At 43.9% G+C, this 13,830-nt stretch overlaps 2 protein-coding genes across 3 annotated transcripts; both read left to right on the top strand.

Annotated features, from left to right (window-relative positions):
- The first annotated feature begins 3,602 nt into the window (after positions 1–3,602).
- Positions 3,603–5,579, top strand: LOC131673585 (membrane protein BRI3). The gene is made up of 3 exons (XM_058951682.1): positions 3,603–3,742; positions 4,247–4,398; positions 4,471–5,579. The coding sequence occupies exons 1-3, from the start codon at positions 3,655–3,657 to the stop codon at positions 4,600–4,602; spliced, it is 372 nt and encodes a 123-aa protein (XP_058807665.1). The 5' UTR covers positions 3,603–3,654; the 3' UTR covers positions 4,603–5,579.
- Positions 5,580–5,799: 220 nt separating this feature from the next.
- LOC131673584 (cysteine sulfinic acid decarboxylase) lies at positions 5,800–11,721 on the top strand. 2 transcript variants are annotated; one of them, XM_058951681.1, is made up of 6 exons: positions 5,815–8,937; positions 9,778–10,098; positions 10,168–10,363; positions 10,441–10,780; positions 10,850–11,134; positions 11,236–11,721. In XM_058951681.1, exons 1-6 carry the CDS (start codon positions 8,680–8,682, stop codon positions 11,468–11,470), a joined length of 1,635 nt encoding a protein of 544 aa, XP_058807664.1. In that variant the 5' UTR covers positions 5,815–8,679; the 3' UTR covers positions 11,471–11,721. The 2 variants fall into 2 exon arrangements, with proteins under 2 accessions (XP_058807663.1, XP_058807664.1); XM_058951680.1 differs by having other exon boundaries at positions 5,800–8,937; positions 10,441–11,134.
- The last annotated feature ends 2,109 nt before the right edge of the window (positions 11,722–13,830 follow it).

Here is a 13,830-nt window from a genome sequence, read left to right as displayed (position 1 = left end):
TACTTTATTTTCCAGATAGTTTGCTTTTATGTGTGTAAGTAGTAGATATCCATCTTTTTTCCCCCCTTTGGTTAAGGAAATGTACTCGAGAGTTAAGCTATCAGATAAAGCTATGTGTAAAGGTTTATCGCTGATCGAACTTGACTAAGTAGTCGACTTCTTTGTGATAATCGTAGGTCTGAGAACTTTAATACGCGTTTAACACTCCGATCTCCGTTCCCATGCACAATCGAAAATGTTGAATCCGACGCAGGTCTATTTTGCAATCCAGTGTCGAAAAAAATAAAGTACGCGCAAAACGTTCATCGATACACTGGCGCGCACTTGTTTTCCCTGTCAACGAGTCCGAAGCGATTTCGCTCAATTTAAGTGCCCGTTAGGAACTTCGAGTGACCGTGCGTGAAAAAAAAAACAGCAATCTCGTTTAAAACGTACAGGGACGGGACGAAACATCTGCGCCATACCGCGATGAAAAAAAAAAAAAGAAGTATCGCGCAACTGTGATTAGCATCCACATAGAGCACATACAAACACAGGCGTGCGCAGCTTCGGCAAGGTCCCCCGAGAATTCGCCAACTGCTCCACTTTTCCAGCGGAAAAAAGAAAAAAGAAAAGGAAAAGACGAAATACACGCACGCACGCACGCACGCACGCACGCACGCACGCACTTATAGAGGAGAAAAAAACGAAGCACTCGCGCGAAGTTTGCCGCGAGCGCGTCGCACGCGTAACACACTTGGCGAGCGCGCAGAACCGACTGGTCTCGCGGCTACCGAGAGATTCGGTTTTAACGCTCGAGAATCTCACCGGCGATGACCACGGCTTTCGAAAGATAAAAGCTCTCGAGAATTTTTTTTTCTTCTTCTTCGTCTTCCTCGTCTTTCCGAAATGCCGGCGCGTTGCGTCCGCGATAAGAAATGCGACGCGCTGCTCGAAAGAATGCGAGAGACGCAGCGAGTAAAAAAGTCGCTGAACCAAGCGAGAAACAAAAAAATACGAACGCCCGAGGAAAAGTACCTCCGAGCAAGCGTGCAGCCTGTTTATTGAACTCGCTGTTTTGCTAGTTGGACCATTCGCATGCTAGAACACTGAAAGGTGAACGTCGGAGAACTTTATGGTGCGTTGTTGCAGGACTCAATTGTGCCTGAGACTGAAAAACTGAAATTTTTCGGCGCTCGAAAGCAACTGTGAGTGAAAAAAAAAGATGTAGGAAATTATCAAAAACCAATCAAATAGACATTAAGCAAAGTGAGATACAAATTTGAATTCACATCGAACACGAATATCTAACCGAAAGAAAACCCGTACGAGAGAACAAAAAAAAAAAATGAAGAAAAAAAAATCTCGTGGAAAATTACTCGTGAAACGATAAAGCTAGGCGTCACGCGAGTGAGAGAAAAAGTCGTATAACAAAGACATGTGGGACTGTTTGAAAAGCAGAAACAAAGTGTATTATACGCGAACTTATACGATGAATACGTGAAACGCAAGCCGCGCAGATAACGAGAGTCGCTATGATGAATGAAACGGAGCACAACGGCAGATAGCGACGGTGAACCTGAAAGAGAAAAAAAAGAAAGCTTTGTTGTGCTTTTCAAAACCAGATCCGTTGATAACAAACGCCTCGCGAGATTTCGATCTGCCAAGTGATACGAATTGCGAGAGAGAGAGAGAGAGAGAGAGAGAGAGAGAGAGAGAGAGAGAGAGAGAGAGAGAGCGAGAGTGCGATGACTCTGGTTGTAACTGGGTCAAGGGGCGTCGAATTAACCGCGTTGCGTGCACACCGGCTCGCTGCGCCTTTTTGTTCCTTCCCATTTTTACTACTCCCCCCGTGCCTCTGGAATTGCGTATTTCAAGGATGACGCGAATTCCTTGGGCGAGCTGCAGTTTTCCAAAAGTCTTTTCGCGAGTTACGACTGGTCGACGTAGATCTAAGACTGAGAGGTGTACAGAGGAAACCACCGAAGTCGTATGATAACCAATGTTACCTAAGATCGATTGGGAAAAAAGCGTCAAGAAAATCAAACTCAACGGTACTATCGAAATCATCAAAAACGTTTCAGATCATTTCAAAGTTTTCAAATTTTCAACGATAGGTAAAAGAATTTTTAAATAATGTTTGTTTTTTTTTCGAAAATTATCTTGATTTTTACAGCTTGGGTTTACTGTCAGAATGGAGTTTAAGTAGATTAGTCCGTCAGCCAATAAACAAAAGTAAATGAGAAAACATGTAATGTGGCTAAATCGTTCACCAAATTCGAGATTAAAAGAGACAAGTTAACAGTTAAACGATTTGAAATAATTTATATTTACGGTAAAGTGAGCCCTGAAAGTCAATATTAGCTGATAGTGCAAATCGCTAAAAGAGCCGGGTAGAGATAAAAAGATGGTATTTATGTATTACGCACAGGAAGTCTTTGGATAATTAAACGCAGCAGCTGGAGACAATTTACGTAAGTCAATAATGAAACCAAATATTTTTATGCAAATATGAATGTGTCAATATGATGTGCATAGCGAATAAAATTAGAATTTTCATAAACAATTATATCACGCTAAATATTATAATTTCAACGACTTTACACTATAGGATTTCTGAATCATAATAATTTTGAAGCTCAATGAGGTTATTGCAAGTAAAAAAAATTGCGATTAGAAATAAAAGAAAATTACAATAATTGAAAAAATAACAGATAAGTATAGATAGAAGGAAATTCGATTCCTAATAAGTATAAGTATAAGTAGGTGAAATTTCAGGAAACAAGTAGTTGGGAATAAATGAAGTAAGGCAATTCGATCGTCGTAAAATCACGAGAATAAGCTACATCACTAAAAAATTTGGAGATTTAGAATAATACAAAACAATACGTACGAATAGAAGCAGCTATAATATTTTGCTCAACTGGCAGTTTAGGATCGGCCAACAAAAATGGAAATAAAAATATCTTTCTTAGCGAGTATTTCAAAAAATCAAGTCACGCTGTAATGAAATTAAAAAAAAAATTTCAACGACGATCGATAGATTAGAAAAAAAAGGAGAACGTGTACTCGCAGATTACTATCATCGGACATATAGGAGACAAGTTGCAGTATCACATAAGCAAGTACCTACACAATAGTCCAAATGCGAAAGTCATGGTTAACTACGTGCACGTGTCAATCAGGTAACAGTCCGTTTCAGAATACATTCAAATCGGAATTCGCGTTTTATATTCTGCGAAGATCGAAATCACGTAACGTGACTGCCCGCGTATAGTCGGCCACACTGCTTTTTATTGTTTTCCGCTAGAAGTCATAAACAAACTCGTTAACTGCGCCGCGCAGCAAAAGCGCTCTATTCGGTTCTATATTAGTTGCACAAATGCGATCCGCCGATAAACAGTCAAAGTATGCGATTGCTAATCAAGATTTGTACGAATCATTGATTCGTACTGTAATCGTCGAAGAGGAGAATGATATTGACAAACATATGATTTCGGAGCTGGCGGTTACGTATGTACAAAGATAACGCTCATAAGATAAGATAATCCACAACTGCGTCATCTAAATCGCAATTGTGCCAGAAGTTTAGTTGATCAGCTGGTTTGGTGCAGAATAGTGCCGTCGTAGAACAGACATTCTCTTTAGTATTTACCAACAAAACTCTCAAGGAAGATGGAGAAAACACCGCTGAACACTTTGAAGTACGACAGACCTCCACCTTACAGTCCTACGCCAACGTCTCCGCAACAATTACAACAAGGTAAGTCAATAAGACATAGTTGAATGTTTGGTTTCTGTTGACATTTTTGTTTCATGCAAATGTCGTCATATTATTGGCGAGGTTGATTTTTAACGATAAGTAATTTTAATTTCTGAAACGGGCAATTCAAAGAGTAAAACGTTCGAAGTACGTAATTATGTTTCAAAAGTGAGGTTAGATTCGTACTGCTTTGTTAGCATTGATTTATACAATGAATTTAATAAATATACTTTAATTTAAGGTCAATTAAAAAGAAAACTAGATTAACATTTAATTAACAGTAAATCAATATTCAAATATTTTTCAATGAGCCCATTTTAATTAAAATTAAGTGATATATTATTGCATGCCACAGTGCAATCACTGATTTTATGCAGAATGTTAATAGTAAGAAACTCGTTTTACAAGTGTCATGATATAATACTTCATATAGTTAAAATTGATGATTCACTTTATTTCTATATTTATTAAGAAACAAAACATTCATTTACTGATGATTTTTAGGAAGTACATCATGGCAACCACCACCTGGATACTTTCCGAATCCTGAGCCACAATATCAACAAAACAGTCAACCAAACAGTTATGGAGCTACACATTCGACTACTGTTATTGTTCCTGAGATCATTCTTGTCGGAGGATGTCCAGCATGTCGAGTAAATATCTTCAAAACAATTCTACAAATTTATATTTGACATTTATCTAATGAAAAACTTTTCATTTTGTAGGTTGGAGTCTTGGAAGATGATTATACTTGTTTAGGAATTTTTTGTGCTATATTCTTCTTCCCTCTTGGAATTCTTTGCTGTTTACTTTTAAAAAATCGACGTTGTTCAAATTGCGGTGCATACTTTGGTTGATACACTGTTTAAAAGTATTGTTTTTATTTTCGTAAGAATTATAAAGGACTTTCTTGAGTCAAAGTTGCCAAAATTGCATCAATACAACAAGTATATAGTAATATCAGTTATAAAGAAACAAGATTGCCAAAAATATGTTACTGAGAAAGTGTTTGATATTAAGGCCATTTAAAAATTGTATTGAACTATCACTTTTCAAAAAATATTTTATCAGAGAGGAAAAGTTTGTAAAGAAAGTTTTAGAACATTTATAATTAAGCTAAATTACAACTACATTCTATTTCTTTTCATCATTAATCAACATCAAGTCAGACATTAGATAACAAATTTGTCAATGAGGCTATATATTTGTTTTAAGAATCTGATTCTTACTATTTTGATGCAAATAATCAAATAAAAATGAAAGTGTAGAAGTAGGGCTTTCCTTTGTATTTAGGCTTAAAAATTTGATGAAGAGCTTACATATTTAAAATTATACTTAAATGATTTAAGTGTTACTTTTTCCACTATGGTTGTGATGAGTTTAAATATGCATTTATGCATTGAAATTATATTTTTTAGTTGTCAGTAGGTATATTTTGCCTAAAAACATCATTGTATATCAGAAACTAATCATCATCTGATTCAAATAATTATCCAAGAAAAGCAATTAACACGAGTTAATATTTATAACACATTTAATATTTGCTAGTAATTGTTTCTGTTGAACCATTTTTTATGGTTGAAATCAATTGTCAGAGTATTCATCTTTTAACGATAGTAAATTATAAAGTTATAATATTTAAATTCTTTTTGATGCTATAGTTTAAATATTTTTAATGCTGTAGTATATATAGATACAATTACAATTATATTCTACATCTAATGTTAGAGAATATTTTTGAAAATAATTTGTTAAGCTATGAGGTTCTAAATTTTTGAAATTTATACTGTTTGTACATTTCAGACACATATCATAGAAATACAGTTTGATATAAAGTTAATTTACATTAGTCTGTATTTATTAAACATGTTACTCTTTTTTTAAATGTGTAATTTGTAGAAAAAACATAAATATTTTTTATTTATTCACTTACACGAGACACGAGAAATTTTTGAGTTATACATAGATTTTTTGCAACTTGCACAATTAATTAATCATCGTCTCATTAAAATTTTACAAGAAAAGCAATTAGTACAAGTTAATATTTATAACGGATTTAACATTTGCTAGTAATATTTTTTGTTGAATCAATTTTTATGGTTGTAATCAATTGTCAGAGTATTCAGCTTTTAGAGATAGTTAATTATAAAGTTATATTACTTAAATTCTTTTTGATGCTATAGTTTAACTATTTTTAATGCTGTAGTATACATGGTATATAACTTTACTCCATTGTAATTATGAAAATAACCTTCATATAACAATATTCAATATAATTGTTGCATTCAAACTAGAACACATAAAATGAGAAAAAATGGGGCCATCATCCTATAATGTTTTTTTGTTTTTCTGATTGTTAAGATTGAACTTGTTTTTTATAAATATTACAACGTTAAACGTATTATATACAACTGGAATAGAATTTAATGAAGTTTGTCTTTAATTTCACGAGAATTCTTTAGACATGTGATACGTCGGATTATCTACTTCGTCTCAATGCTACAAAATTTTATTATTGATAAGAACGTTTAATACGAAACTATCTTACTTTAGTGTTACACAACATTATGCAAACACCGTATATACAAAATTGCAATGGGTAATACTTTTTTCTTTTACTTTGAGAAAAATCAATGAGCTCACACTCTGACAATATTACACAACGTGTGTTTTAAAAACGATTAAATATATTGGTGCTGTAATTGTTTACTGAGTCGTCATAAAAAATAATTCATTTGAAATTTGGTTGAACGTACCGTTCTTGAACTAGCTGTGGTACAGGTTGCCTGTAAATTTTATAAACGTTTTTCCGTCCTCGCGTACAGGATTGATGACGCACTTGCAACTTACCGTGTTCAACTTTTCCTTATTATATTAGGAAAATATCGAATCTCTCGCGCTGACGCACGCAGAACCAGTCCTAGAAACACGGATATTATCCCATAACGATCATTCTCACCCAGTTGACATCGTCGCGTCAGCATTTTTCGGCGCGTCGTGGAACCGGGAAACTGCACCGGATCGCCAATTGAAAAAAAGTTATTCAAGGTCGACGCGCGCACGCTCGAGATGCGCAAAGGAACGTAAACGGCCCATCGAAGGTTCTTTCCGCTTTCGAGTGCGCCGCGGCGCAACGTATATTAACTTTGAAAATCATTAGAGCGCGAACAATCGACGAAGGTCGGATGGTCAATTCGAGAGGAGAGCTTCGGCTAATGGATGTAATTGCACCGCGGAGAGGTGAAGTGAAATAAAAGAGTAGAAAAGGATTAAGCTTCCGCGACTTTTGCACGGCGACCTTCGCGGAGTTTCTGCGATCGATGCTGTCGTAAGGATGCGGGGGCTATATTTCTCCTTTGGCTCCTTTGAAAGCCAGATTTTCACGCGAAAACTCGTCCGTGCAGGCGACAAGGATGGAAATCGGTCAGCGAATCGGTTTGAGAGCAGGCGAACATAGCGCGACGTGCGTCTTGCCTGATCGATCTCAGCTTAATTGATACGATTACAGATCAATAGAAAAGTCTCGAGTACTCCGATTCCCCCAACGAAGTGATTATAATAATAAGCACGCTTCCTATGCTCGGCTACCAACCAATCATTCAGATTAATTTCGAAACTCATCAGCGTAGATTCTGTTGAAGTGAAAAACTACTGGCGTGTATGCGCAATCGATGAGTGGTTAGTACAACGAGCGACATTGATCGTCGACATACCACAGAAACCCAAGATCACGGCATGCATTTTCACGATGAAATGTAGCAACGTTCATGGGTCTGACTAGAAATGGTACAGGAAGCGAAGTCGATAGAAATATTGCGCAACATTATTCGCGAGCCGAGTTACACGAGCTCGTCGCTGTACACGCAGGATATCCATGCAAAGAAAGCGACGTATCTTTAGCGAGTGGCGAGTTGCGTTAGGTCCCTCCGCGAAGTGCAGCCAGGAAAAAAAATATAAGTAATTGGCGGGCAGGGCTGTCCCGATTGTTCGTACTTTGGTTAACGAACCAAATTTTCGAACGCGATTCTTATGAAATTCTAACTTTTTTTTCTCCCGGAGCAACCCACGCGTCGCTTCGAGTATACGCGCTCTTTAGCCGTCCGACGAGATCGAACGACGCACACTAATGCCTTCGCCTGTTTTCTTTTTTCAAAATCCCACGCACGTGGTCGCATCAACCGTGGGGGCCAAGCAACGTGGAGCCAGCGGAACAGAGCAAAGAGCCCAACGAATGCCAGAAGTTGTCGACCTGGGAAATGCGTTGCAATGAGATGGAAAGTTGAGCGGAGCCCGACGACGAGAACGGCAAGCCTTGCGGCGCGAATGGACGCGCGACTGTCGGAAGATCGAGCCGAAAGTCATGGGAAGTCTTGAGATTAGATTTGGAGCGTTAATCGAACGATCGTCGTAGACACGACTTCGCTGTGTCTTCGCCGTGCGAATCAACGGCATTTTACAAAATTGCAAATTTCGTTTGTGCATTTAGAAATCAAAACGCCTTGCGAATGGTTTTCGCGAAATGTTATTCAAAACCATCGTAAATCGTTTTCTCTCGATGATCAGTTTCAAGATGTCCGTGACCGTGACGAGAAAAGGAAGAAAAGCAAAATCTTGCGAAAAATAGAAATTTCAGTTCGCCGTCGGCCCGCAAGAGTAAGGTCGACGATTCGCCGAAAGAGTGTAAAAAGTGGCATTGGGATTCGGCGGGAAAAGGAAAAAAAAGCACGAAACCGCAGGCACCAGGGTCACGTTCTTGTCCGCAGCTGGGGACCGCGGGGAAGCATCGTCAGCGAGAGAAATCGCGCGAACCGCGCTCGCGTAGTTCCGCCGAGCGCGGAGCAAGCCCGTCCTTGCCACTTTCGCGGCATAGGTATAAAGGAAGCGGCGCGAGGTGAAGGCGCGCTCAGACGGATAACGGCCGGCGAGGCGCGAGGATGCCGGAGACGCAGCAAGCGCAACTGCCCGCGGCGGAGGCGACGCCGTCGCAGGACTCGGACGGCGGCGGGTCGTCGTCGTCGTCGCCGCCTGGCCGCGAGCTCGCCGCTGACAAGGCGCACCTGAGCGAGGACAGCGACGAGGGCTGCTGCGCGATGGAACGCGAGGCCAACTTCGCCAGCCTGCCCACCAGGGAGGCGCACGAGAAGTTCATACGCGACGCCGTCGACCTGATCATCGCCGAGGCTGTGTTCGAGGTACGAGCGCCCTGTCCTTGCCTTTCCAGAATGCCGCGCGTTAGGAAACACTGCCTCTCGCGTCCGGCGCGCGACCTGCAATTTTTCTCCTCGAAAGCCGTAGGTTCGAGCTTAATTGTCCGCCGAAGGAAAAACAAGAACGAGCGCAATTTGTAATTACGCAGGCCGCGTACGCCTCGTTCATAAAAATCAAAGGTAGCGAGCACGCAATCGCTCCTGTTTTTTTTTTTTTTTTTTTTTTTTTTCTCTTACGCCCGTGACGGCAAAACCGTTCTTGCACTTTTTGCTCGAGCGAGGTGCGCTTTGAAAAAATAAATAAATAAATAAAAAATGCGATCGTCAAACGGGAAGTCGCAGCGTTTCTGAATTTTTGATCGAAACACATCCGACATCCACGGACGCGCACGGCGAACGAGCATCCAAATCAAGTTGAACGACACCCGTCGCGCGTTTTCTCCTGCAATCGGCATGCCAATCGCGGCGGTTCCGTTTGTTTGTTTCTCTTATTTTTACCTGGCTTCGGGATGACACAAGCGCTGATCAGCGAAGCCGCGCAGGACGCACTTAGGAAAGTCAATTTGATAGAGGCACGTTTAGGACGTAATTAGCGTGTGCGCCCTCGCCCCCCGGCCGAGCGCAAACACGGACACACTTAGACGGCGGTTTGTCCACCTGTCAGCCGCGCGATTATTCAATTCGGCCGCTGATGCGCGCGCGCGCGCCAATCGGAATTTCCGATCTAATTTTTCAATGGACGCGCGTGCCGCGGCCGGGGCGCTCGTGGCTCGGGCTTCCGCCGGCCGAGCACAGCAAAGCGACGCGTGGGCGCAATTGTCGCAGGGCACGTCGCGGAAGAGCCGGGTGGTGGAGTGGGTGGAGCCGGCGTCGCTGCCCGCGAGCGTGGACCTGGCGCCGCGGCAGCGCGGCGAGTCCCACGAGTCGCTGCTGCGCCTGGTGAGCGCGGTGATACGCTACAGCGTGAAGACCGGCCACCCGCGCTTCGTCAACCAGCTGTACTCGAGCGTCGACCCCTACGGGCTGGTCGGCCAGTGGCTGACGGACGCGCTCAACCCGTCGGTGTACACGTACGAGGTGTCGCCGGTGTTCTCGCTGATGGAGGAGAGCGTGCTGAGGGAGATGCGCCGCGCCGTCGGATGGCCCGTGAGTACGACGATGCGTTTCTCATGGCGCGCGAGCCCTCGCTGACCGCGGCCGACCGGACCTCCTCAGGACGGCGAGGGCGACGGGATCTTCTGCCCCGGCGGCTCGATGGCCAACGGCTACGCGATCAACCTGGCCAGGCACTGGATGTTCCCCGAGGTCAAGGAGGAGGGCGTGACCGCGGTGCCCAGGCTCGCGCTGTTCACCTCCGAGGACGCCCACTACTCGGTGAAGAAGCTGGCCGCCTTCCTCGGGCTCGGCAGCGGTAGGTCGGCGCCGTCGCCCTTGTCGCCGGCTCGCCTCGCGCTCACTCGGCGACGCACGCCTCTCGACTGTTCGCAGCCAACGTGCGCTGCGTGCGGGTGGACGAGGCCGGCAGGATGCGCGTGGACGAGCTGCGGCTGGCGGTGCGCCGCGCCGTCGACGAGGGCGCGCGCCCGCTCATGGTCTCGGCGACCGCCGGCACCACCGTCCTCGGGGCGTTCGACCCGCTGCGCGACATCGCCGAGGTCTGCCGGCGGCACCGCATGTGGCTACACGTGGACGCCGCCTGGGGCGGCGGCGCGCTCATGTCGCGCAAGCACCGGGCGCTGCTCGACGGCGTCGAGCTGGCCGACAGCGTCACCTGGAACCCGCACAAGCTGCTCGCCGCGCCGCAGCAGTGCTCCACCCTGCTGACGAGGTGCGCGCTCGCCGACCGACCGACCGACCGACCAGGCCGCCGACTGACCACGTTGCTTCCTCTCCGCAGGCACAAGGACCTGCTGCAGTCGGCCCACGGCTCGAAGGCCACCTACCTCTTCCAGCAGGACAAGTTTTACGACACGAGCTACGACCTGGGCGACAAGCACGTGCAGTGCGGTCGCAGGGCCGACGTGCTCAAGTTCTGGCTCATGTGGAAAGCCAAGGGCAGCGCGGGTCTCGAGCAGCACGTCGAGAGGGTCTTCGAGCTGTCGCGCTACTTCGTCGGGCTCATCAGGCATCGAAACGGATGGGACTTGCTGCTGGAGCCCGAATGCACCAACGTCTGCTTCAGGTCAGAGACGCGCTTCTCGAAATCACGGCCGTCGCAGCCGAGAGACAAGGATATTTCAACGTTCGGCTGTTTTTCCTTTTCGTTTGTTTCCCTCGTTGCAGATACATTCCGCCGTCGAAGAGACACTTGCAAGGCGACGAACTGATGAAGGCCATGCACACGGTGGCGCCAATAGTGAAGGGGCGAATGGTGAAGAAAGGCTCGATGTTAATAACGTATCAACCGATCAGAGGCCAACCGAACTTCTTCAGGCTCGTTCTTCAAAATTCCGGACTAACTGAAGCTGACATGCACTTCTTCGTTGAAGAGATCGAGAGGCTCTCCGACGACCTGTAATCGACCTTGTTTTCTGTTTCTTTTTGTGATAACAGTTGATTGTGAAACGTCGGTGCCATTAGACAAATTGTACATAATTATCGGCACGAGACATTAGAGAATGTTTTTTTTTTTCTTTTAAAAATGAGATGTAGATAAATTTACGAGCTTATCTAGACGTTGCGTTGTTATATTAATGTTATATTGAGAAACAAATCGTCGATATTTAGAAAGTCACGCTCAATAAAAAGAAGAAAAGAAAAAATGTTGACGGCAAAACTTGTGCGTTTTCTTAATCTTAACCAAACCCGTAAGAAATTAGTTTTTTTGTTGAGGTTTTTGGTGAAACTCCGAAACAGTGAACGGTACGCGTAAAAAGTTAAGGAAATGAAATTATTAAACACATTTGATGCTCTAATTTAGCTAAAAGATGAGAATTTGGAAGAATAATTGATTATATAGACACGCGGGAGCTTCTACCTAAAAATGAATCTAAACTGTTACTAAACCTGAATTTTCAATATCAAATACATCAGCAAACTATTAAACGTGAACTGGAAGGGGTAGAGTTCTACCATGTCTGTTATTTACAACGTGAAGAATGCACATATTGTTTCTAAAGCTTTCATTGCACTTTTTATCGAATTTTCTTTATCATGCTTTTTATCGATTCGACGCAATATTCGGCACGCAGTGACGTGATTCTGAAGTTTCAATTTGTACGTGAAAACACGAAAGAAACGAGGGCCGCAAAGCGCGCAAGACACATCGTCAGCCCGTTAATATATGAGCGATCCACATTTTTCCTTGAGAGTTTTGCGAGATTGGCGTGGCTCGGGTGAAAGTGATTTAGCGCGCGATTATCCAAAGGCTCAGAGCCGCGCAATCGCGTCGCGATTTTTTTTCTCTTTTTCGATTATTTCGAAGGCTTTTCAAGCGGCGCGAGAGATAAATATGCGAGCCGGCGATGTGAAAAAGTGCTTCCAATCCATTGAAGAAAATCGAAGAACGCGTACGTATACTTCGTTCGGATGCCTACACGACGCTAAACTCACTTGGCAAAGGGCTCCTTACCAATTGTCCTATGACCTACGCCTATCCACTTTATTCATTGCTGTTTCAGTGTACTACCCCTTTAACTGATATCAATTGCCTTACAATTACTCTTAATAAAATAAAGATCGAGGTGAACCATTGTGATAAGGTAAATTATTATCGAATGCCAGCTAGTAAAAACTGAGGGCAGGGTTAATTAGAAAAAATTCACTTCTGGTATTTTCTACAGAATGCATAAAATTTTAAACGTGAAACTTAGATACTGGCGTAGTTGCGGCCTCGTCAAACGCATTGCGAACTATACACGCATAAAATCCGATTAATCGCTGCGTTCAATCAATAATGACTATAATCGACGCGAGCACTCAAAGAGATGCTTCGGAGGAAAGTTGTGCTTTCGAACGACATCAACGTCTGCTTGAGACTTAGTCGCGTCGATTTCAGCAGCTATATTCCGTAACGGAGAGAGAAAGAGGGAGGGAGAGAGAGAGAGAGAGAGAGTTAGGCTCGGTGCGTTGGAGATAATGAAATCTTCGTGCATTATTGCTGCTGTTCGCTCTTGACTTACACGGCTGCTAGGCGTTAGGTTATTACCAGATCGAAATAGCTGCTTCTCGAGAGGCATTGATCCTTCGCCAATCAATAAGCTGATTCTACGCGAGGTCACGAAATTGCACGCAAATTTAGCTCTCGATGCGATCGGACTGGAAATCGGACGGACGGCCGGTTGTCCTCGGTTTAGCGAATCGGAGCCACGCCCGCGTGACGCGACAGCCCTTGCGGGCTCGCGTTCTCGAAAATGCGCAATTAGCGGCTTCAGTCGATGCTGAATTATTCAGAGCGTGCGTGCAATCGGGTTTGGATTCGGCGACGCGCACCCAGTCGCCGCACGGTGGTCGCGAGCTCGCGTGAATTCAGCTACTTACGACGAGGCCCCTACTTCTGCGTGCAAAAGACGCTGACGACGTGCATCGGCCGTATCACTCCAAGAGGGAACTTTGACCTGCTGCTGCTGGTTGGCTTTCCTTTTTCCGTGCTCCCCGCTCGATCCTCCGACAGATTCGGAAAATTCGACCGTTGTTGGACGAAGAAACCGAAGCGCTTGAGCTTTCGCGGTCGCCGCGCAAGCCGATTATTATCGGCGTGTGTCTGGGTCGCGTAGCAATGTTCCCGATGCACTTCGAAATACTTCAGGGAATCGCCCTGAAAGTGAACTTTCACGATGCAGGAAAATTCATGGAGCACGGCCTAATGATAATCGTTCAAAATACAGTTTTCGTTGACAGTCGTAACGGAAAAGAGGGTGAGTAATAGTCTATAACGCA

This window comes from Phymastichus coffea, unplaced genomic scaffold (assembly GCF_024137745.1).
Source record: "Phymastichus coffea isolate CEN01 unplaced genomic scaffold, Cenicafe_Pcof_1.1 PCOF00186, whole genome shotgun sequence".
Classification (NCBI taxonomy): Eukaryota; Metazoa; Arthropoda; class Insecta; order Hymenoptera; family Eulophidae; genus Phymastichus; species Phymastichus coffea.
The sequence above is the reverse complement of the archived record's forward strand: the minus strand, read 5'-3'. Positions and strand labels throughout refer to the sequence as shown.

Excerpts from the sequence above, each read along its gene's own strand:
- LOC131673585 (XM_058951682.1), top strand. The coding sequence starts at position 3,655 with ATGGAGAAAACACCGCTGAACACTTTGAAGTACGACAGACCTCCACCT. Across the intron at positions 3,743-4,246 it reads TCCGCAACAATTACAACAAG|GAAGTACATCATGGCAACCA; the intron begins GTAAGTCAATAA and ends GATGATTTTTAG. Across the intron at positions 4,399-4,470 it reads GAGGATGTCCAGCATGTCGA|GTTGGAGTCTTGGAAGATGA; the intron begins GTAAATATCTTC and ends TTCATTTTGTAG.
- LOC131673584 (XM_058951680.1), top strand. The coding sequence starts at position 8,680 with ATGCCGGAGACGCAGCAAGCGCAACTGCCCGCGGCGGAGGCGACGCCG. Across the intron at positions 8,938-9,777 it reads TCGCCGAGGCTGTGTTCGAG|GGCACGTCGCGGAAGAGCCG; the intron begins GTACGAGCGCCC and ends CAATTGTCGCAG. Across the intron at positions 11,135-11,235 it reads TGCACCAACGTCTGCTTCAG|ATACATTCCGCCGTCGAAGA; the intron begins GTCAGAGACGCG and ends CCCTCGTTGCAG.